Genomic DNA, 22,862 nt, shown 5'->3' on the forward strand with positions numbered 1-22,862 from the left:
AGTTGGAAGGTTAGAGAAACACTCTCATCCTGGAGAGGGGAAACTGAGGTTCACTGGCACACAGCTGGTCTCCAGCAAAATGCATGAGCCCCTCCTCCAGTGCCAGGGACCTTGACAGGCAGCAGACAAGCAATGGGAATGGAGGAGGTTAGGCAAGGCTGGCCTTGAATGTGGCCTCTGAGACCAGGAGGGCCATCCAACATGAACATGGCCTTGAATTGAAGGCAGAACCCAGAAAACAAGGAAGACAGAGCAGAGGCTGGACAGAACAAGATGTAGTCAAAAGCCCAGGGCACTATGTAGGAATCAGAAGGGGCACAGGACCCATAAAGGGGAGGAGCAGAGGCTACCTAATGTGTACAGGGTGCTCAGGTCAGACTCCAGGTCTAAGCACCATTATGTAGTCCCATCTAATTCTCACCCCAGCCCTGTGGGGTTTTACAACAGAGGAAACAAAAACACAGAGAAGTAAGTAGCATGCTCAGGGGCTCACAGGCAGGGAGTAATTGAATCAGGTGACAAACCCAACACCTCATTTCTGGGGCTTTCGACCATTCTCTTGTGCTTCGAACAACAGACGAGGCCTGTGGTCTCATCAGCACAAGGAGGCAGAGTGCCAAGGAAGGCACTTGAATGTGTCTGCACTTGCCATTAGAGCAGAAGCCTCCCCACCCCACACCGGGCTCTGCTGGGGCTGAAAAGGGAGGTGTGACCTGCTGGGAGAGAGGGATACGGAGGAATGGAATGATGGAAATACCCGGTCATCCCTCCCATCCTGCCCCTCCTGAAGCAAGTGCTGGGGGTCTCTGTTTTGCAGGACTTTGCAAATATATGTGCCCATCAGACAGTTCTTCTACAACCTCATCCATCCAGACTACAGTGCTGTGACCGATGTGTATGTGCTCATGTTCCTGGCTGACACTGTTGACTTTGTCATCATCGTCTTTGGCTTCTGGGCCTTTGGGGTAGGTTGGGGGGTGAAGGCCACCACACTTCTAACGAGTAAGAGCGATGCTGTCCTGTGAAGTGCCACTCGTGCCTAAACCTGTTGTTTCCTTCCCAGAAACACTCAGCAGCAGCAGACATCACCTCTTCGCTGTCAGAGGACCAGGTGCCTGGGCCTTTTTTGGTGATGGTCCTAATTCAGTTTGGAACCATGGTCGTGGACCGAGCACTATACCTCAGGAAGACCGTCCTGGGAAAGGTCATTTTCTAGGTCATTCTTGTGTTTGGAATTCACTTCTGGATGTTCTTCATCTTGCCTGGTGTGACTGAGAGGTAAGGTGGAAGCCGGAGGCACGCTCCCACTTTAACGCAAATATGTTCCAGGAGGTTATCATGCCATACACATCACCACAACAAAATCACCAGGTACAGGCAGAGGCACGGCCGAACAGCACCATGGGTTGGAAAAGTTAGAGATCTTCATCACTATCAAATTCAGTGTGGCTCAAAACGTGAACTGATTCCTCAAACACATTTTCATTGTGTGTTCGTACGCATTCATAGAAATCGGGTTTTTCAGGGTGGGAGAAGTGATGACCTTGGCGATCTGAGAAAACCAGAGGCCCTCCATTGTGATTGTCTCTACCCCTTAGTAGACAGAGATGAACCAGAGATGGTCTTACAGGCACTGCTAAGAGAATGAGAGGCTCTCAGACTATGTCCTATGAGAAAGTGGGACATAAAAAGAGCAGCCTAAAGTTCAATGGGGAAAGGGCCAGTGAGATCCTTGGAGGTGGCTGTCTGCTGCCTTTCCCTGTCTCCTTGAGCTCTAAGGTCCAGTCATATTGAGGGCGCCATGTCCTCCTACACCTCATGGGACCTTGTTCACTGCCCTTCTCTCCTGCCTCCAACCCACTCTTCCTCCTCACCCTTTAGATTTCCCAGGTTGCTTCCACCAGAAACACTACTTGGGACCGAGTCGGTGCCAAACGCATGAACAAATGGATGCGCCAATGAATGAAAGAGAAACAAGGGAGACTGCTATAAATAGGACATTATGGGAACAAAGGGTGAACAGAAGGGGACATGGAAGCACCCATATAATGTAATAGGAATGATCTTTTTAATGAACATATCATTAAAAGTCTTCATGTTTTACAAGAAGCTGATCTTTTTATCATACCTCAAGGGTCATTCCTGGCCAAGCCTTGTGAATAACATGGTAATCTGGCTGGCCAATGCCATTTTCTGAAGAGTGACTAGAAAGTAATGAAAACTGCTCTCACTTATGTGGTTCATAACTTGACTCAAATGGCATTCTTAATGAGGAAATTCAACTCTCTCCTGACAATGCTTCAGCTACCTGTCTACTCTCACCTGGATGGTTAGGCTGTGACCTTTTGATTTTGGTGGCAATGCAAATATTGTAAAAGCAAAAATGGAGTTAGGATATTTCCCATGAGTCTGAAGTAAAACTAAGTAAATAAAGAATTGTTACCCAGAAAAATACCAACAGCCAAGTAAGTCCTTCACACTATACTGCGTATGGGGAGAGTAAACATACCTCAGCTGATAAAAATAATTCAGATTAAGGCAAGCTTTTTGTTAAAAGACTAGTATTTTGTTAAAATACTTTGTAAGGACATTGTGGATCTTATTTGTTAGTCTTTAAAGTGGAATAAATGTGCTTTTCTCTATAAATAATTCTATATACATATCAACTCAGAGAAGTAAACCACATTCAAAAGCCATGGTAGTTAGATGATGAATGTTATTTCTGTGACATTTAAGAGCATCAATGGGCATTCTCCACCAGCCTTCCTAGAAACTCTTAATTTCAGAGATGAAAGGGACCTTAAAAAGCTTTCTAGACCTGCTAACTTCACAGATGAAGATAGGTAAAACCCATACAGAAGAGTGGTGTCCCCAAAGTCACTCAGTTGGCTAGTGGTGAGACCAGATCCCAATCACAGACCTCTTGACCCTACTGTATGCTACACCCCACCTCCCATGGGGGGAGGGGTGATCACTACCAAGCAGATTTCTTGAAATAATACAACCTACAATTCGTTGTGCAGTTGTGAAAAGGATTTGATTTTTCCATCCCCAGAACAGAGTTCCAGAGCATGGATGTTGCCATGTCCTGATAGAAAAGTTCATAGAGACTGGTGTTTCCAGAAACAGGGCAATGGAGAAGCCATGGAGAATCCTTCAGCAGGATCAAATTACCAAATAGTTGGGTTATTCCTGCTGGTATGAGTTTCCAATTGATGCTGTAACAAATTGCCACGAACTTAGGGCTTAAAACAGAATGAATTTATCATCTTACGCTGGACTAAAATCAAGGGGTAGGCAGGGCTGCATTCCTTTCTAAAGGCTCTAGGGGAGAATCCCTTTCCTCGCCTTTTCTAGCTTCTTGAGGTGCTAGCCTTCCTTGGCTCATGGCCCAGCCTCAGTCTTCAAAGCCAACATCAGTGAGTGAAGTCCTCTTCTCATTGCTTCACTCTTTCCCTTCCTCCACCATCATGGTTCCCTCTGACCGCAGCTGAGAAAGATTTCTTCCATTAAGAGCTCATTGATTAGATTCAGCCCACCTGGATAACCTAGGCGCTCTCCCTACTTCAAGGAATCTAATCTCAACTATAAAGCCTTCTTTTTCTTTGAAAGTTAACAGGGGCACCTGGGTGGCTCAGTTGGTTAAGTGTCCTACTTCAGCTCAGGTCATCATCTCACAGTTCGTGAGCTTGAGCCCCACATCAGGCTCTGTGCTGACAGCTCAGAGCCTGGAGCCTGCCTCAGATTCTGTGTCTCCTTGTCTCTCTGCCCCTCCCCTACTCATGTTCTGTGTCTCAAAAATGAATCAATATTAAATAAACAAAAAAAATTTTTTTAAATGAAAGGTAATATATTCACAGGTTCTGAGGATTAAGCAACAATACCTTGCAAACCGAATAGAGCTGGAATGTTTGTTATAATACCTGAATTAATGAAAACTTCAACTCAGTTTCTCATTTATTGAGTACCTGCTATGTCCAGGGCAGTAGACCAGGTGAAAAGGGGCATAACACTAACGTGAATAAAGCAGAGACCTATCCCCATCTGGGAAGGACCACATGATGGGATTCCAGAGATTGAGGCACTATGATAAATACTAACACTATGCCCATAGCTGCACACCTAAGACTAATATAATGTTATATTAGTATAATTAGTATAATTATATTATATATATTATATAATGTTATATATAAAATCTCCTATGCCCTTTGTAGACAGAGGCTTATCCCTCACCTCTAGCTTCTGGTACATCCATTTTCTGTCCCTACAATTTTGCCTTTCTCAGAATGTCATTTAAATGGATCACACGTCCTATGGCTTTTAAGGCTGGCTTTTTTCACTTGGCATAATATATTTGACATTCATCCATGTTGTTGCATGTATCAGTACTTAATTATTTTTTTGTTGGTCAGTAGTATTCTATCATGTAAATGTACCAAAGAGTGTTTAAATATACAAAAGTTGAAGGACATTGGGGTTGTTTATAGTTCTTTGGCAATTACAAATAAAGCTGCTATAAATATTACGAAAAAAAAAAAAAAATGGCCACAGAGATCATTTCTGTCTCATTGGATCTCACTTTTGAGCCTCACCTAATGGTCATTCCTAGTGCAATGGATTACCCTACCTTTATTTTTGGATATTTTTTTCAAGATATATTAGGATTGGTGAGCCTTGAGTCTACATTGCCAGCATGTCAGTGACAATATAATTTCATGTCATTTCAAGCCATGCTGCCATCACTTGTTAACATCCCAGATTCATTTTTCCTCCTCCAGATATTGTTGCTAAAAATTTTACTCATTACTGTGCAAAAGAAAGCAGTCATTAATAGTTATGTTATCTAAATCCTTTTCAAAACAGGAAAAGAATAAGAGAAGGAACAGATTAGGAGTTGAAACTACACAGAAAAAAAATTATGGCTACCAGTTATAATATTCAGCATCAGGAAGCTCCAATATTTTAAATAATTCATCTGATAAGTGATTTTTTCTGTGTGTGGGCACGTGATTTATTTAGTCCACAAACTTTCAGTGGTTGCCTATAGTCTACAAAGTGCTGTGTGGCTGGTGCCGTGGGGGACAGATTGGTGAGTAAGGCATAACTCCAGCTGCTAGTAATAAAGCATGGAGAGACCACCAAAAGAAAAAGTCCTTCACTGTGGGACAACCTTAATGTTCCTATTAGATTTAACAGGATTACTTCAGGAACTACTGATTAACTTATTCCAAGTTGAATCACTTTAAGGTTGAAGGAAGGGAAATGTTCATTTATTTTTTCAAGTTTTTATTTAAATTCCAGTTAGTTAACATAACATACAGTGTAATATTAGTTTCAAATGCATGATTTAGTGATTTTGAAATTTACATACAACACCCGGTACTCATCACAACATGGGTTGGTCCTTTTATAAGGGATAGAAGACAACACAGTTTTATAACTTTTTTTTTAATGTTTATTTATTTTTAAGAGAGACAGAGGCAGGATGCGAGTGGGTTAGAGGCAGAGAGAGAGGGAGACACAGAATCCGAAGCAGGCTCCAGGCTCTGAGCTGTCAGCACAGAGCCCGACGTGGGGCTCGAACTCACAAGCTGTGAGATCATGACCAAAGCCGAAGTCGGACGCTCAACCAACTCAACCACCTAGGCGCCCCACAGTTTTGTAATTTTGATTATTATTTTGATAGATAACAATTTTTCCTCATGCAGTTTTCATATAAATTATTTGTAAAATCCAAGGACATTTCCCTGGAAAGCTGAAAGAATGTTCTTTCTTACTATTACACCAATAGAGACAGTCCCTAGAAAGGGAGAGGGAAGGAATAGTTGATATTGGCTCTCTGTAAAGTTCTGATATGTTTATTAATAACTTGTCAAGTGCTAGATCATGGTCAAGTGTATTTAACACATTAGGACCTGAAATACCAAAGCTGGTTTCTCTACAGGGCAAGACACTTCTAAGAAATACTTTTAAGATTTCCAGTTGTTGAGATCCACGTAGAGGTCCCTAGGTCCCTGACATACATGGGCCAGTGCATCCCCGGCTGGTTCTTAGATCTGGTCAACTAAATAGTATTTTCAGTTTAAAAAAAAAAATAACACATGTCTTCTTCTAATGTCAGAATTAAAAGTTAAGATGACGAATCTGAAACATAAAATAAAGAGGAATAAAGAGGAAGCTTTAAGTGTTGCTCTTAACTTTAAACACAGGGAAGATGGTACAGAAGTCTTGGCAAAAGGGACTACCATTTCGACTGCTGAAGATGTCATTGGAGAAAAGAATGTTAGATCATGGAATCATAGATTTTCAGAGCTAGGGAAAGTCTTCAAATGAAGACAGACGTCTTGAACATGATGGCTTGAGGAACAAACGCAATAGGTTATAAACACAACTGGAACCAAGGGTGTTGAAACTTTGTTAATCCACTACCTGCCTTTATAGATGGATAGCAAAAAAAGGGGGGATTCATTCTTCAGGATACCTCCTCCTACATCTTCCAAATTACAGGTCCTTTGAAGTAAAAAAAAAAAAAAAATACATCTTTTTGATGAACTTTAATTTGGATCACAGTAGCAGCATCTTTCACATTGTGAGAAAATGTTCATTAGTAAATTCGCTTAAAAAGAACTTAGTTTATTCATGGCCTAAACAACTGAATTATGCACTAACACATTGGAGGCACCATTTGTAGAATTGTTTTTAATTATTAGACTTTCTTACCCTGCTGTTTGCCTTCAAAGTGATCTACTACTAGGTGCAGAGAATTCCTTACAATTGACTGAACTGGCTCTACATGCCAGAGGGGCAATTCGACTTTTTTTTTTTTTTTTTTTTTTGAATCCTAAACTGGTATGCTCTTATACCAGAAGAATATTCCATTATTTCACTTTTATGTTTTTGCGCTTTAGGAAATTCAGCCAGAACCTGGTTGCTCAGCTTTGGTACTTTGTGAAATGTGTTTACTTTGGGTTGTCTGCCTACCAAATCCGTTGTGGCTACCCAACGCGAGTCCTTGGAAACTTCCTCACCAAGAGCTACAATTATGTCAACCTTTTCTTGTTTCAAGGGTAAGGAAGGACACTCCGTGTTGTCACAGTCACTCACAGAGGGGAGGCTGGCAATAGAAAGGCACTTGTTTCCTTGGGAAGAAACAGGAAGGTGAAAAAAGGCTGATGGGGCAATTTAGATCATCACAGAACTCTTAAGACTTTTGGTAAAAGACAGATACGCCTCTTGAAATAGCCTTTCTAGGTGTAGTTGCCACACACCTGGTCAGCATGGAGTTCTAGAATTATCCACATGGGTTAATTTTCTATTACTGGATCCTGCATAATTACTGTGCTAACATTTCAGGATGAAAACCAGGGATACACGATCCTTAGGTATTAATGTATTTCTGGGCACAATGGAACAGAAATTCGGCATTCGTACTATTTGAAGATCCCCTTGGAATTTTGCGTATACAATGAGTTCCTCCGTTGAAGAGGGCCATTTATTCCACCTAACGTCAACCTGAATGCCACATGACTTGCTTGTCCCTGGTAGTAAGTTAGCTACTAGGCAAGGCCTATCGGCTCTTCCGTGTAAGAATTTCGTTGGTAGTATCTCCTCTCTGTTCCAATGAAGATCATACCACAGCCCGGAAGGTGAGGCTGCTCATGGCACCGCTGGCTCCTTGGTTGTACCAGACCTGGCGGCAGGTGACTTAGTCACAGAAGAGGTGTTGAGTGTGCTCGGTCAGTCACTTAGTGGTGTTCTCTGTGTATGGCCTGATATTTCTTCAATGGGCTGGATTAGTGTTCACTTGGCAGAGCTGAGCGGCCTTGGGGAGAATTTCCGAGTATAACCCAAGCTGCTCTGAAGAGCCTAGGGTGAACCTAGGTCTCCAGCTGGGAGAAGCTCTGTGTTAGTCAAGAAACAGGGAATAGTTCCTAGGCCAGAGAGGAGCCCACGCCAACCCATTCCCAAATATGAGAACGTAAGGCCAGAATCTTATTAACCTGAGGCAGCCACTCAGTCCACCATCTACTAAGTCTACTGTGTGCCCCCAACCCCATGTCCTGCTCCCTCTGACATCTCTCATCTCCCCTCAGCTTTCACGTATCAGCTGTACAACTTTTCCTAGCTCATTCAACAGCAAAACCCCAGTACTCAATAATCCCGCGACCGACAGATTCTCATAACATAAACACATACACGTTTTAAAATGTAAAATGATGGGTCTTTTTGCAGAAGATATTACCTTAAATGTAGAAAATCCTAAAGAATCAACCGAAACACGGTTGTAAGTAATCAATTCATCGTAAAGTTGCAGGATATAAAACCAACATGCAGAAATCAATGGTGTTTCCATACGCTGAAAACAAAACATCAGAAAAGAAAAAATAAAGAAAACTATCCCATTCATAATAGCACCAAAAAACAATGAAATACTTAGAAATAAATTTAACCAAAGAAATGAAAAGATCTGGGCAATGAAAACCACAAGACTTTGATGAGAGACATGGGAGAGGACCCCTTCAAACTTATTTAAAAGGCAATCCTAATTTGTTAAGACCATCAGCAAAAAGAAAAAACAGAAAAAAGAATGGAAAATACTAATTCATACGTTGACTTAAGATGAGAAGCAGTTGTATTCCAAGTTAATTTTACCATAAGGGTCACCTTGAGAATTTTTCCCAAGTCATAGGGCTAAAACAATAAGGAACTACATGAGCTCCCGGGGTTGGGAGGATGAGGGGGCCACCCCACAACTGCCTCTCTAGCAAGATGTGGTTTCTGGCAGGTTCCGCCTCGTTCCCTTTCTGACTGAGCTGAGGGCTGTGATGGACTGGGTGTGGACAGACACGACCTTGAGCCTCTCCAGCTGGATCTGTGTGGAGGACATCTACGCTCACATATTCATCCTGAAGTGTTGGCGGGAGTCTGAAAAAGTAAGCCAATAAAAATGCCTTACCCCTTTTCGTTTCCCTCCCATCTAGGCTGGGTATAAGATTCATGTGAATCTCTGCAAGCTTTGTGGCCAAATACGTGGAGGCAGGGGGCAAAAATGGTGAGGACCTGTGACTGTCCCATTGGTTTCCACCCCAGTGGACTTGGGAATTTTGGACTCACTGCTGCCTTAGTCAGCAATGGCATCCAGATGTGTTCTTCTTTTGGCCAGCCTATATTGTAGTTATTTTTAAAAGAAGAAATGATATATTGCTCTGTGACCCCATAATTCTTAAATGGCTCATTTGGGAGCAGAAGGGAATGTGGTAGTATGGAGAAAAGTGGGGTCAGGTGGCTTGGACTCAGGCTCACCCTCTGATTCACTCTTTGATGAGCGACGGGACAATATAACTTCCTTGTGCAAAGGAAATCGAAGTGCAAATATTTGCTTATTCTGTTAGGTTGAATATTGAAGTTTGAATACGGTTACAATTACTGTTATTTATTGGATTTTTTGCAAAAGCTTAACGTCGGAAACAGGAGTCATAACAGCAGTGGCAATGGCTCAACAAGCATTGGCTGAGGTGGTAGAAAGTATCCCTTTTTTGTTTCTCTTCTTGATAATACCCTCCTTGAAAAAGTTCCCTCCAGTGTATATAATTTCTAGTATGTTCTGCTGCTGCTTCTTGGAGTTCCAGTTTCATAATCACGGGTCCCACTGACCTGCGGCTCCTGTATCTGAGGGGTTTGTGAGAGTAAAGGAGACAGGGCTGGCAGTAAACTTAAAATCTGCTCGCTTGTCCTCATTCGTAAGGAGCAGAGAAGCTGATAAAATGACAGAATATGGCAGATGTTCTACCAAAGGGACTTTGAAGGTAACAGTCATGGCAATAAAGCATCCAGAAATCGTGACCAATGAAGAAAAGCGGGAAGAACCAAGAATTGTTCTGTCGGAAGTAGAAAAACAAACGGAAGGAGGCGAAGACAATAGCCGCTTTTAACTATTTGAGATAGTGGGAAATAGGGGGAAAGTTTGAATTTGTCTAAAGACACAAGATAACAGAGTTGAGACAGGTTGGCAAAAGCTCTAGTAAGCTTCAGTGGCATCTGACGAACTTCCTAACAGTCGAAGCTACCCCATCACAGACTGGCTGCCTCAGGAGGTGGCTGCTGCCCAGAGGTGTCCACATCTACACCATCACACAGAGGAGAATTTACATCCTGAAACCTCTGTGCTGGGAAGCGTGGGTCCTAGATCTATTCATTCAGCAGTTTATCATATCAGTTGTCTATTGCTGCTTATCAAACTACATCAAACTTAGTGGTTTAAAAATAACCACCGTTTTGGGGGCACTTGGGTGGCTCAGTTGGTTGAGCCTCTGACTTCAGCTCAGGTCATGTGGGTTCAAGCCCCACGTTGGGCTCCCTGCTCTCAGCACAAAGCCCACTTCAGGTCCTCTGTCCCCTGCTCTCTCTGCCCCTCCCCTGCTCGTGCTCTGTCTCTCAAAATAAATAAACTTAAAAAAATCACAACCATTTTCTTTGCTCACAATTCTGCGGGTCGGCAGTTTGGGCTGCATGTCGCTGGACGGACTTGCCCAGGGTCATCCTGTGGCTGCTGTTCCAGAGGGAGCAGGCACAGGCCAGAGAAAGGCCCGAGAGAGAAGCGGTTCAAGAGACAGGCAAGTGGAGAAGATAATTTCGGAATAGAGAGGATCTGAACCTCTGTAGATGGTAAGGAAAAGAACAGTAGGAAAAAAAAAAAGAAAAAGAAAAATTCTTAGTATCGAAGCCAAAGGATAAAGGTCTGGGTGGGGGGCCTCGGGAAGCGTGGAACCAGAGGCGTGGGTGAATAAGTGAGTAGTGGCAAAGAGGAGTGGCCATCCTACGGGAAGCTGGGGAAAGATGTGGTGAGCCGACTGCACACCACATAGCCTGGCTTCCGCATGAAGTAGAGGAACTTATCTGTTGACAGCAGGAGGGAAGGACGGCATTCTAAAACCCAGAGCCTGTCCACTGAGCACTGGAAACCGTGAGATCCTACTTCCTCTGGATGAATGGGAGGGGAGTCCTCAGGTGGGGGTTTCTGAATCAGAGCTCACGTTACTGTCCCATATCGATACAGGGCCACCTTTCATGGGAGCATCTGTGTCTGCCCCATTTGTTAGCTCTTACAAGCTTTTCACTGCCTTTGAGCCAACAGGTGACAACAATCTTTTTTTTTCAAGTTTTTTTTTTTTAATGTTTATTCATTTTTGAGAGAGAGGAAGAGCCAGAGCGTGAGCGGGGGAGGGGCAGAGAGAGAGAGAGGGAGACACAGAATCTGAAGCAGGCTCCAGGCTCCGAGCTGTCAGCACAGAGCCCAATACGGGGCTGGAACCCAGGAACCCTGAGATCATGACCTGAGCAGAAGTCAGGCATTTAACTGATTGAGCCACCCAGGTGCCCCGACAACCTTCTTAATACTATAGTGAGGAAGTCACAGCCATTGCCCGTCGTCCTTGTGAAGGACAGGGTTTGCTGTGCCCTAGAACACAAAGCATTCCTCCCCACAAAGGGTTTACGATTATTGTTGTCATTTTATCTTCAAGAAATAAAAAGCCTCATTTCAATGTATCACCTTTGGTGACACATGCATCACCTCTACTTAAATATATACTTCTATCTTATGCTCAGTCGCTGGCTATTTCAGAATAAGAGCCTTTTAAATCACACAGAGTACAATTTGCTAAGGAACTTAGGTGTGTGGGAGGTCAGTGTCAGGGGAGTCCAGGCGAATCTGGCACGCGTTTTTACTCCGTCCCATCAGAGACAGAAACGTTACCAGTGACCATCTCTTGTCCAGTATAAAGCAGAAGAGTAAGCTGCTTTTAAAAGTAAATTTTCGGGGCGCCTGGGTGGCGCAGTCGGTTAAGCGTCCGACTTCAGCCAGGTCACGATCTCGCGGTCCGTGAGTTCGAGCCCCGCGTCGGGCTCTGGGCTGATGGCTCGGAGCCTGGAGCCTGTTTCCGATTCTGTGTCTCCCTCTGTCTCTGCTCCTCCCCCGTTCATGCTCTGTCTCTGTCTGTCCCATAAATAAATAAAAAAACGTTGAAAAAAAAAATTTAAAAAAAAAAAAGTAAATTTTCTTGGGGCACCTGGGTGGCTCATACGGTTAAGTGTCCGACTTCGGCTCAGGTCATGATCTGGCGGTTTGTGAGTTCGGGCCCCGTGTCGGGCTCTGTGCCAACGGCTCGGAGCCTGCAGCCTGCTTCAAATTCTGTGTCTCCCTCTCTCTCTTCCCCTCCCCTGCTCGTACTCTGTCTCTCAAAAATAAATAAATGCTAAAAGAAAAAAATTAAGTAACTTGTCTTGGGGATTCTTCCAAGTCGAATGTGCTGTGTTCCGGGCGCTTTATGAACACACTTTATGAAGCCAGAACAATTTCCTAAAAGGCAGAGTGTTGGCACAGGAGCACTCGCAAATGCAGGCCACTCGGTCCCAGTCCTCGTTTCCAGTGCTTTCCAGGCAGCCACGTCCCAAAACACTTTAGGAAGCTGATTGGAAATGTAGCCTGGAAGGTTATGCAAACTGGGAGACCCAGAAGAGCATTGACTTACCCAGGAAAGGGGTGACAGGCAGTGCAGGACAGGAAGGGGACGGTCCCTTTGAAAGGTGAAGGGGGAAGTAGCCTCAGAGTGAGAGAGAGGTCCACAGGTGCTGGCCCTGTCCTGCCCCGGGGCTGAGCAGGAGAAGGGGGAGAGCGGAGGGGGAGGTTCTGGGGATTTTAGCAGTGAGCCTCAAAGGGTGGCCTCCAGGAGAGGAACCGATATGGCACCACTACAGTCAGAAGAGACCCAGGCTGTTCTTAGCAGAGAAAAGTCTTGAACCAACAAAACACTTCGCCACCTTGTGCCTGAGCGCTCCTGCGTGAGGATGAGAGGCCGCTTGTCTCAACTTGCCTCCCGGAGAAAAAGATGAAAAAGCAAGCCTGTGTGTGTGTGAATATATATCTGAAATTCTCCAATACTGCAGTTTTTCTTTCGCAATAGAAAATTGTAATCAGTGGCCTCAAATTCCAGCGCAAAGATACCGAAATATAGTGCTGGATCTGAACATCATGCCCTAACTCGGAGCACAGCCACTGAGAGGCACTATCTCCTGAGCACAGAATCCGTAATGCTGCCCATACTGGCTCCCGTGCACCCCCGTCCAGCCCCCGCCCTATTCTTCCAGGCCTGACTTCAGCGATCACGGACGGCCAGGGCCCATAGAGCCATTGTAGCAGTGCTGGCTCCCAGACCTCTGTCCTTGTTTGTCGCTTGTCACATGAGCTCAGCGCCTGCAGGCAGAATGTGGATGAGTTTTCCTTACCTCACCTCTAGCGAAATGAATGGCTGCCTCCTGAGGGATTGTGCCCCCCAGGATAAATCTCACAGCCAGGCTGGGGAGTGGGGGTAACCCCCATATTGTGTGTGCAGCCCAGCTTCAGGGGCTGACCCTGGAAGGCAAAAAGGTCACGGAGAAGCAACATTTAAGCAAGGATTACACGTGCATATCTGAAGCCCTTTTGATTCCGGACAGCAAAGCTGGCTCCTTGCGCCTTGCTCAGGAACAGTGCTTGGTGGGTCCCTAACAAAGCTGATGGAAGTGATCCCATCCCTACCAAACGCACTGCTTTTGTAGGAGAGAGCAGGTCCCTCACGTGACGCACACTTCTGCCACCACCCCCACTTCCTGCTGTTCAGCACAGTCCCCGCTGAGGACCCGCGTGGAGTCCTGGCGGCCGAGAGAGAGGGCTCTTCTGATCGTATAGATCTTATTGCAGGGCTTGAACCACACTGCCTTCTGACAACGTGTGTCATGAACGAAGTGAAAAACTTTTTTCCACCCACCAAGAGCAGGTGGTTGATAGGCACAGCTTTGGAATATTCAGGAATTTGCAGTAAAATGTCTTTCTCCCACATGATCCCTTGAAAGCAGAGGCTTTGTTCAGCAGTATTTGATCCATCGGTCCATAGGTTCATCACCAGCCAAAACCAACACAGTTTTAAGGAGAAAGTCCCTCGGGTCCCATTGGTCCCTCGTGGCACCACCGTGGGGACGTGTTGGGTGCTCATTAGAGCTTCACATCACTACTTAATTTCCTAGAGTGACCCGAGCGAACTGAGCAGAATCAGAACTCAGTCGGGTCCCGCGGCAAGAGCGCGCACCCCTCCTCCCCGACCCAGACCCCGCCTGCTTCTCGGGGCCAGAAGCCTGAGCCCGGTGTGACCCCTCTGTTGCAGAGATACCCGCAGCCCCGGGGGCAGAAGAAGAAGAAAGTGGTGAAGTATGGCATGGGAGGCATGATCATCGTTCTGCTCATCTGCATTGTCTGGTTTCCCCTTCTCTTCATGTCCTTGATCAAATCTGTGGCGGGGGTCATCAACCAGCCCCTGGACGTCTCGGTCACAATCACCCTGGGAGGGTACCAGGTAACCACTGTGCACCTCCCCCAGGGCTCACTCACCCGCCGGCGCCTTTCCCAATAAACAGCCACAGGATGTGGAGTCAGCTTCGGTGCTCCAGATTCCTCCCTACATTTCGGCTGGTCGGCAGATACGTGATGTATGAGATAAGTAAAGCACCGAGGACAGTGAAAGAATCCTTTTGTTCTGGTTGGGTAATCACTTCAAAAAGAGATCTCTGGGGGCGCCTGGGTGGCGCAGTCGGTTAAGCGTCCGACTTCAGCCAGGTCACGATCTCGCGGTCCGTGAGTTCGAGCCCCGCGTCAGGCTCTGGGCTGATGGCTCGGAGCCTGGAGCCTGTTTCCGATTCTGTGTCTCCCTCTCTCTCTGCCCCTCCCCCGTTCGTGCTCTGTCTCTCTCTGTCCCAAAAATAAATAAACGTTGAAAAAAAAAAATTTAAAAAAAAAAAAAAAAAAGAGATCTCTGAGGCCGGCTGCCCTTGGGTACCCGGCGGGGGGTGGGGGGGGGGGGGTGATAACACGGCGGAAATGTTGTTCTTTGAACCCAGGATGCAGAGACGGGCCTTGGAGGGCTAACGGCACCTTGTTTCTTTGTTTTCCAGCCTATTTTCACAATGAGTGCACAGCAAAGCCAGTTGAAAGTTATGGATCAGCCCAAGTTTAATAAATTTATGAAAGCTTTTTCTAGGGACACTGTAAGTAAATGCATGTAGTAGATCTCTGTGAAGACCTTTCTAGACGAAAGGTGAGCTCACTGCTTGTCATTTTGTTCACTCCTCTGTCATGGCCTGTGGTGGTGGGAGGGACTTTTCAGGGGTTACCAGGGGTCCGCAGCGCATTTCAGGCCACTGGCCCCTTCGATACTCTGAGCCATTATGTCCGTATCATTGGATACGTGTTAATAAACGTAATTGTAATTCGGGACATTTTAATGTAAGCTTAACAGATGTAGGTCCTCTTTCATATTTTTAATTTTTTTTTTAATTGTAGTAGATACTGACCCCTTTGATGGGTAGGTCTAATCTGAGAATCTATATCAAGGGAGTCATTCAAAATGTTGGAAAAGCTCTATGCAGGCCCTTGCTTGTGCTGGCATTCTCTGCATTAGTAAAAGCTGGAAGCCACTGAGGGCTTCATAACTAGGGACCAGTTAAATAAGTTATGGCAAATGTATCAAGTGAATTTGATAGGCACTGGCTGCCCTAGGGCGGTCGGCGTGGGAGAAGGGGACCACCACTTTTCATTTTATTTACATGCTATGTCTTCTGAATATTTTCCGAGCAGCGTCTTTCATAATACAAAATAGTCATTGCAGAGACTCTGCATGGCGTGAACATTTCTCAAGATAAAACCTAAGTGAAAAAGGACACACATTCCTATTTTTTGAATTAAAACAAATGAAATCTACATTTCCTACCATATATCACAGCGGTGATGCCCTGGTGGTAAAGTTGTGGCTGATGTATTCTCTTCCCTACCTTACAAACTTTTAATCGCATGATAAATCGAGCTTTCAGAATTAAAATTTGCTCTACAAATAATACTTTGTACTTAAAGAAAATGATTAGGCACACAGATGCTTATCTCCTTTATAAAATTATCAGCCTCTAATGCACACTGCCAAAACTAATCTTGAGGGATGTGCAGCTGTGAAGACAGGACCAGGATATTGTGGGTGGATTAAATTTGACTGGGTGGTGAGAGGGAACACCCCAATAGTTGATACATTTCCTTCTTAATGGGGAGGAAAATGACACCAAGTCATTTGTCTTTTCTTTATTGATGAGTTGGGATGATCCCATAGCTGTATTGGTGAGGCAACATCACCAAGATTGCTCCACGGCACTCGGGCTGCCCATCCCTGTGGGGAGGGGAACAGAATAGTGCAATAGAGCATGAAGACCATGCACTGTAAAAATCGCCCTTCCTTACTAAGAATTCCCCTTCATGTAGCCAGTTGCAAAGAACAGTAATCACTTTATTTGTACATCACCACAGGGGGCACATGGGTGGCTCAGTCCCTTGGGCGTCCGACATCAGCTCAGGTTATGATCTCAAGGTTGGTGGGTTCGAGCCCCACGTCAGGCTCTGTGCTGACAGCTCAGAGCCTGGAGCCTGCTTCAGATTCTGTCTCCCTCTCTCTCTGCCCCTCCCCTGCTCGCGCTGTGTCTCTCTCTCAAAACTAAACAAACATTTTTGAAAAATTTTTATTTGTACGTCACCATATATATGATCTATTTAGGCATGTGTATTTGTGCGCATACAGGGTGCTATGCAATTTCTGGAAAATTATGAAAAAGAAGACATAACTGTAGCAGAACTGGAAGGAAACTCAAATTCTTTGTGGACCATCAGCCCTCCCAGTAAGCAGAAAATGATAAGCGAACTCATGGACCCCAATAGTAGCTTCTCTGTTGTTTTTTCATGGAGTATTCAGAGGTAGTTACTGTATTTCCATGCATAATTTCCCCTTTCCCCCCAATCTAAACTCGGGGTGGGGGTGGGTGGATAGAAGTAAAGAAAAAGTCGATGGATGTGGTTTATATCTGACATTACACTTTGGGAACGTTCACTCGATGCTACAGCTAACATCTGTGTTTACTAAATAACAGTTTGCCTAGGAATCTCTGACAAAAATAAGAACTTCTTAGTTTTCCTTTTTTCTACTCACTCCAGTTTTGAAAGAGAGGCTGGCAGTGAGTTTTGTGAATGAGAGAGAGAGAGAGGTAAAGCAAAAAGAAAAAGTGTCGTGACTTATAAAATGAAATGGTCTGGATGATTGTAAGATTTCCCTGAAAGGTGGACATTTGGTCTTAGCAATAAAGAATTGGCAGTCGCAGGAACCCGAATTCTCACTCGAATCCCTCCAACGTAGGGAGGTCCTGTCAGATCTTTTCTCTGAGCAGGAGATGTGAGAGCAGCCTGGGAGTCCCAAGATGGGAGAGCTGAGAGAGATTCCTTCTTACCTAACCTGAGCCTATGGCCAGCACGTGGCCACTACTGCACTTGTTGATGATCTGTGTTAAGTTTGTATTTAAACTCAGTTAGTTAACACACAGTGTAATATTAGTTTCAGCTGTACAGCATAGGGATTCTTCACTTCCATACAACACCCGGTGCACCTCACAAGTGCCCTCCTTAATCCCCATCACCTATTTCACCCATCCCCCCACCCACCTCCCCTCTGGTAACCGTCGGTTTGTTCTCTGTGGCTAAGAGTCCCTTTCCTGGTTTGCCTCTCTCTTTTTTTCCCCTTTGCTCACTTATTTTGTTTCTTAAATCCTGCACATGAGCGAAATCATATGGTATTTTTCTTTCTCTGACAGACTTATTTTGCTTAACATAGTACTCTCTAGCTCCATCCATGTCTGTGCAAATGACAAGATTTCATTCCTTTTTACCGCTGAGTAATATTCCATACACACACACACCCCCCACATCTTCCTTATCCATTCATGAGCATGTCTTAAGAAAAGTTCTTGCATTCAGAAGCCCAATGTGTTAGTGAAGCAATCGGGGAACCTCAACACAATACACTAGTTGGTTGGCTTAGTGTTTGTTTGTTTGTATTTGTCATAGTCTTGTGATTCAAGATTCTATGCCAGCAGTCAAGTGACAGGTTCACTGGGTTCATGGTTCCTGGCTTCTAGGATAAAAGTAAGAAAGAATTCCGATAGGTACAGAAGAAGCCTTCTCCAATCTAAAGTGAACTTACAAGGAAACAGTAAAGAAATATCTGAAAGGGGGCTGTTCAGAATTGAAAGAACTCTTTCTTTCATCTTATTTTCTCCTTTAGAACATCCCAAATTCCTCACATGAAATTCTGTACTGCCAAAATTCACTTTCTAGCCTTTTCTTTGAAGAGCTACCAAAATAATAATAATAATAAATAATAACAACATTAAAGATCAACTCTTGATGGAACATTCTTTAAAAGCATGGATTCTATTAGTCACCATGGAGACTAACCTCACTAGATTAATAAAAAAAAAAAGTGTGTCAGAAACTCATTATCAGAGCATCAAGACGGTTTCTCTTCTAGTCAACAGACTCTGCCCTCTCACCTGCCATCTGTTTTAAAGGTGTTTGTGGCCTCCCCGGGCTTTACTAACTTGGTTGTCTAAGAAGCTGGACGTAAAGGTGAGGTGGACAGAAAAGGTTGGGGGTGACAGTTGTGGATCCAAGGAAGACTTGGTGAGATTAATAAAATGAAGAGTCAAGTGAATTTTTGAACGTCTCTTCTAGACTTCCAAGCAATCACTGACATTGAGCCTTTTTATTTCTCTTCACAGAAACATGAGTTTGGGTGCAAAGGCAGAAATTGCAACCGATAAGCTTTCTTTTCCTCTTAAAAATACCACACGAGAACATATAGCTAAAATGATAGCCGGCAACAACACGGAAAGTTCAAGAACACCGGTGTAAGTGATTGCTCCTGTTAATTAGCTTTAATAGATGGATATATCTGGTACAAAATCTGCATCTGCAAACTCACGTATACCAGAAATGCAACTTTCTTCAGTAACTCAAGTCAATCTCTACTTGGAGGCCTCATTGTGTTACATTAAGGCAGCTCTGTTTTCCTCCCCCGGTACTCTGTCCGCCTACCCTGGGAGTACTGACCTTGTTCCTGGGTAGCAAACTTGCTCTTATCTGACCATAATCACCAAAAGCCAGAGAAAGCCCCTGGGATACCCCTCCTCTACTATGACCCCCTGGCCTGGGGTCATTGAATGGATGGGAGATGAGGGGAAGATAAGGGGTAAAAAGAAATTTGGGGGGGGGGGATCTACATCTTAATATATTCTCCTGCCGTATAAGTACTCCACTTCAAACAGATGTAAGCTGTGATGTCTAGATTCTAAGCAGGAGGGAGAAAAAATGCTATTGGTGTAAAACCACTAAATGAAGTATTCCAGACGTCCACCAGCCAATGCCTAGTTCTGACCTCCAGTCTGCCTTGGCCCCACTTTAATGCAGTGAATATAAGCCGCCATGATGCAGTCCTCAGACGTGCTCCCTACGACAGCCTTTGTTAATCACTAAAGTTGAAGGAACCTCAAAGACTGTCAGTTCCTCCCCCATTATTTCACGAGAGAACAGACAGGCCTAGAAAGACACTGCAACCTGCTCAGGTCACCTAGCTTGTCCTTGGCAGAGGGAGGGTTAGGTCCAGGCCACTAGTTCTCACCTCAGGCCTCAGTCTTGTCACTAGATAGATTCATGCCGTCCACTTGATTATAGATGTATCTAGAGAGAGAGAGTACAGACCTAGATCCTAGCAAGAAAGACAGTCCCTTGCTTCAGAAACAGTCACAGTCATGGAAAATCTCTGTAGCAGTTTTCAAGTCATAAACTGCTCATGTACAGAGTTTACTTGAGTATTCGAATAGAAACAGGTAAAATTTTTTTGGCTTCAGAGAATTCTAGTTAGAATGGAACCCATAAATTGCGATGACATCACATTGTATACATATACAAAGATTCACCATTATCGTTTGATATGAGGTCAAAGTAGCAACAAAAACATCAATTTTATGTGGGTAAAACAACTAAAACTTAATTACGCTTCCCCTCCTTTGTTTTTTTTTAACATACAGGACTATAGAAAAGATCTACCCATATTACGTGAAAGCACCTAGTGATTCGAATTCAAAACCTATAAAGCAACTTTTGTCTGGTAAGGCTGAGAAGGAATTATTTCAGAACTTTTTTTTTAACCCTCTTTTATTCAACTTCTGCAGTTTGCATTTTCAACCTTTCTCGAGCTTCTTTCCAGTTTCCTGTCTCTGTGAGACAGAGCTTATAGGAAGCATGAGACTCCCAGCTGCGTTCCACAGCCAGAAGGAATCAGTCACCAGAAGCCATATTCTTCATTGTTTTCATTGATATAGAACTTGATGGGCTTAAATCCACATTTAGTGCCTTAGTCTGTTTACTTGTTTCTATTAACATCCATATCTTGGGCAGAAAATGGCCTCATGCAGTATTAAATATGAAGGCCCCACGATAAGAACAATAAAAAGGTAGCAGGAAATGTGCGTGATTCAGCCCAAGGGTCGTTAAGTATCAACAGTAGTCTCTAGGGACTGTATTTACCCCAAATAACAGAGATGGTAGTAAGATGATGATATGGAATTCTTAAGCATTAATTATGAAGCATTGTTTGACTTCATCAGTTGCCTGGACCAGAACAGATGGGTATGGATGGTAAAAGTAGAAGGACAATGCGGTATATATCCAAGTCACATTCATTCCTTTGCCAACATGGGTTGCTCATTGTCACCAGGCAGTATGCCAGGCACTGGAGACGAGGTTCTACATGGTTCATGTTTAGCTGGAAAGATGGGGATTGCGTAGGTAAACAGGTAGACGCCCCCATGGAGATCTCAAGAAGTAGAGGCAGCATAGAGGTTCCGAAGACAAGTGTGGGCGGGCCCCCACATCTCTATGCATTTCTTCCTCATGAGGTTCAGCCTGTGAAGTCCCCCTTCCCCACACCACAGGTCTTGGTGTTCTCAGGTCCTGCCAACACAACAACTTCTCTGATTAGCTTTACTGAGTTCTCTCGGATCTTTACCATAAGGCCTATTTAGCATACGTTGGTGGTTATCACCAGTTTGCAAAGGGGGAACCAAGGCCCAGTGTGTGAATTACTCAGCAAAGGTTATACAACCAGTACGTGGACAAACTAGATCCAAACATGGGCCAGATGTCCCCCTTCAGAACTCTCTAGACTTCAGAACCAAGGTTCTTTTTCTTCCTGAGCATTCTCAGTGGTTCACATTCTTCTTGAGGAGGGGTTTCTTTATCTTTAGGAGTCTCCTGCCTCACTCTCCATCCATCCATCCATCCATCCATCCATCCATCCATCCAATAGACTTACATTGCCACACACTGTCCTAGATTCCTTTGATCTAGGAATTTAGCAGGAAATAATGCAGCCACGGCCCCCACCCTCACAGAGTTTATAGTCCACCACCATGATTCTCAGTGGAGGCCATATTATCATTGGCAGTGGTGGTATTTTCTTAGAAAGGCCTACACAGAGATCTCCAAGCTTTCTGTTGGCCCTTTTACTGTTCTTCCATATTCACCCTAAGCTCCAACACAAGCAATCATTAACCACACATCATGGGTTTTCAGAACTTTCCTGAGCTTCATGCCATCAATCCTTGCGGAAATAACCTCCTCTCCCTCTCCATCTCCACTTTACTGATGTTCTCAGCAAAATTCAACTCAGAAGTCATGTCATCTGGGAAGCCCTCATGGATCCTACCAACCAGAATTGTTCTCTCCTTGTCAGCACAGGTCTAATAGTGGCTGCCACGTGCCCATAAGTTGTGCTCATGTACATGGCCTGTTCCCATTGAGATATGGAATTGTGCTGTATTCAACTCTGTAACCCCTGATCACCTAACAGAGGGCCTTCCTCCCAGAAGACACTCAATAAATGCTAGTAATATGATTGGATTAGTCAAGTCAATAAAAAGTCAGTGATCTGGGTTTTTAAATGTCTAACTAGTTGCTTGGAATTATTAGCAAAGAAATATACTCATGTATATTAAGCACGTGTGATACTCACGTATATATCACGTGGGTCTTCGCTCTCTCCCCTGTGATACGGCTGCCATGCTCACTTAGCAACAGTGAGCGTCCTCTTTAGCGACAAGGAGAAACCTTATGCACACCTGCGGCCTGCTTTTCTTTCTCCACTCACACTGTTAACATGAGCCCTACTCATCCTGGCATCACACGCTACGGATAGTGGTAATCAGGTTCTGCCATCTGACAATTGTTTGCGTGCATTGAATCTTAATATGCTTATGCTAACTTGGTTTCATTTTTCTCGTCTTGCAGAAAATAACTTCATGAATATCACCATCATTTTGTCCAGAGACAATACAACTAAATCTAACAGTGAGTGGTGGGTTCTCAACCTGACTGGAAACAGAATATACAATCAGCACGCTCAGGCCTTGGAACTGGTGGTCTTCAATGACAAAGTCAGCCCGCCCAGTCTGGGGTTCCTGGCTGGCTATGGGTAAGGACGCATTTCAGTTAGCAGTCACAAGAGCCTACTTCTGTGTCATATAAAGTTGATGGGAAGCTTTGTACCTTCCCAAAATTCTTGAACTTAACAGCTGCAGTGTTAAAATTCATAGATCATTGGCCCTTCAAGAACCAGAGTCCCAAAGAAGTCAAAATGCCTTGGGCGAATAACACCGTTAAGGACAGGACTAGAAGTCATAGTTCTGGTTTCTTGACTCCACGTCTTCCTGTTATGTTTGATGTAATTCAATGTTTAAACTTAGAAATTGGTGTAGGGTTATCTCTTTTCCGTATAGATTGCCTTCTGACCTCAGCAGATGCTCAGTCAAGCATCGCAATTTTGGACATGGTCCAATGTCCAAAATGGTCTGATGCTATCATTTCACCGTGTTCTGATGCTTACATTCTAAGACACACGCATCCCCTA

The 22,862-nt window shown here is 44.3% G+C and overlaps 1 protein-coding gene across 1 annotated transcript in view; it reads left to right on the plus strand.

Annotated features, from left to right (window-relative positions):
- LOC147575488 (piezo-type mechanosensitive ion channel component 2-like) overlaps positions 1-22,862 on the plus strand; it is a gene marked incomplete at its 5' end in the record, with an annotated part of 36,808 nt that overhangs the window by 12,516 nt on the left and 1,430 nt on the right. Inside the window, 10 exon segments of the mRNA XM_086682447.1 lie at positions 818-965; positions 1,064-1,278; positions 6,912-7,070; positions 8,789-8,936; positions 14,202-14,390; positions 14,986-15,078; positions 16,650-16,822; positions 18,676-18,804; positions 19,984-20,063; positions 22,244-22,427. Coding sequence (XP_086538573.1) covers positions 818-965; positions 1,064-1,278; positions 6,912-7,070; positions 8,789-8,936; positions 14,202-14,390; positions 14,986-15,078; positions 16,650-16,822; positions 18,676-18,804; positions 19,984-20,063; positions 22,244-22,427 — 1,518 coding nt within the window.

This window comes from Puma concolor, chromosome D3 (assembly GCF_028749965.1).
Source record: "Puma concolor isolate L17-30 chromosome D3, mPumCon1.1.hap2, whole genome shotgun sequence".
Taxonomy (NCBI): domain Eukaryota; kingdom Metazoa; phylum Chordata; class Mammalia; order Carnivora; family Felidae; genus Puma; species Puma concolor.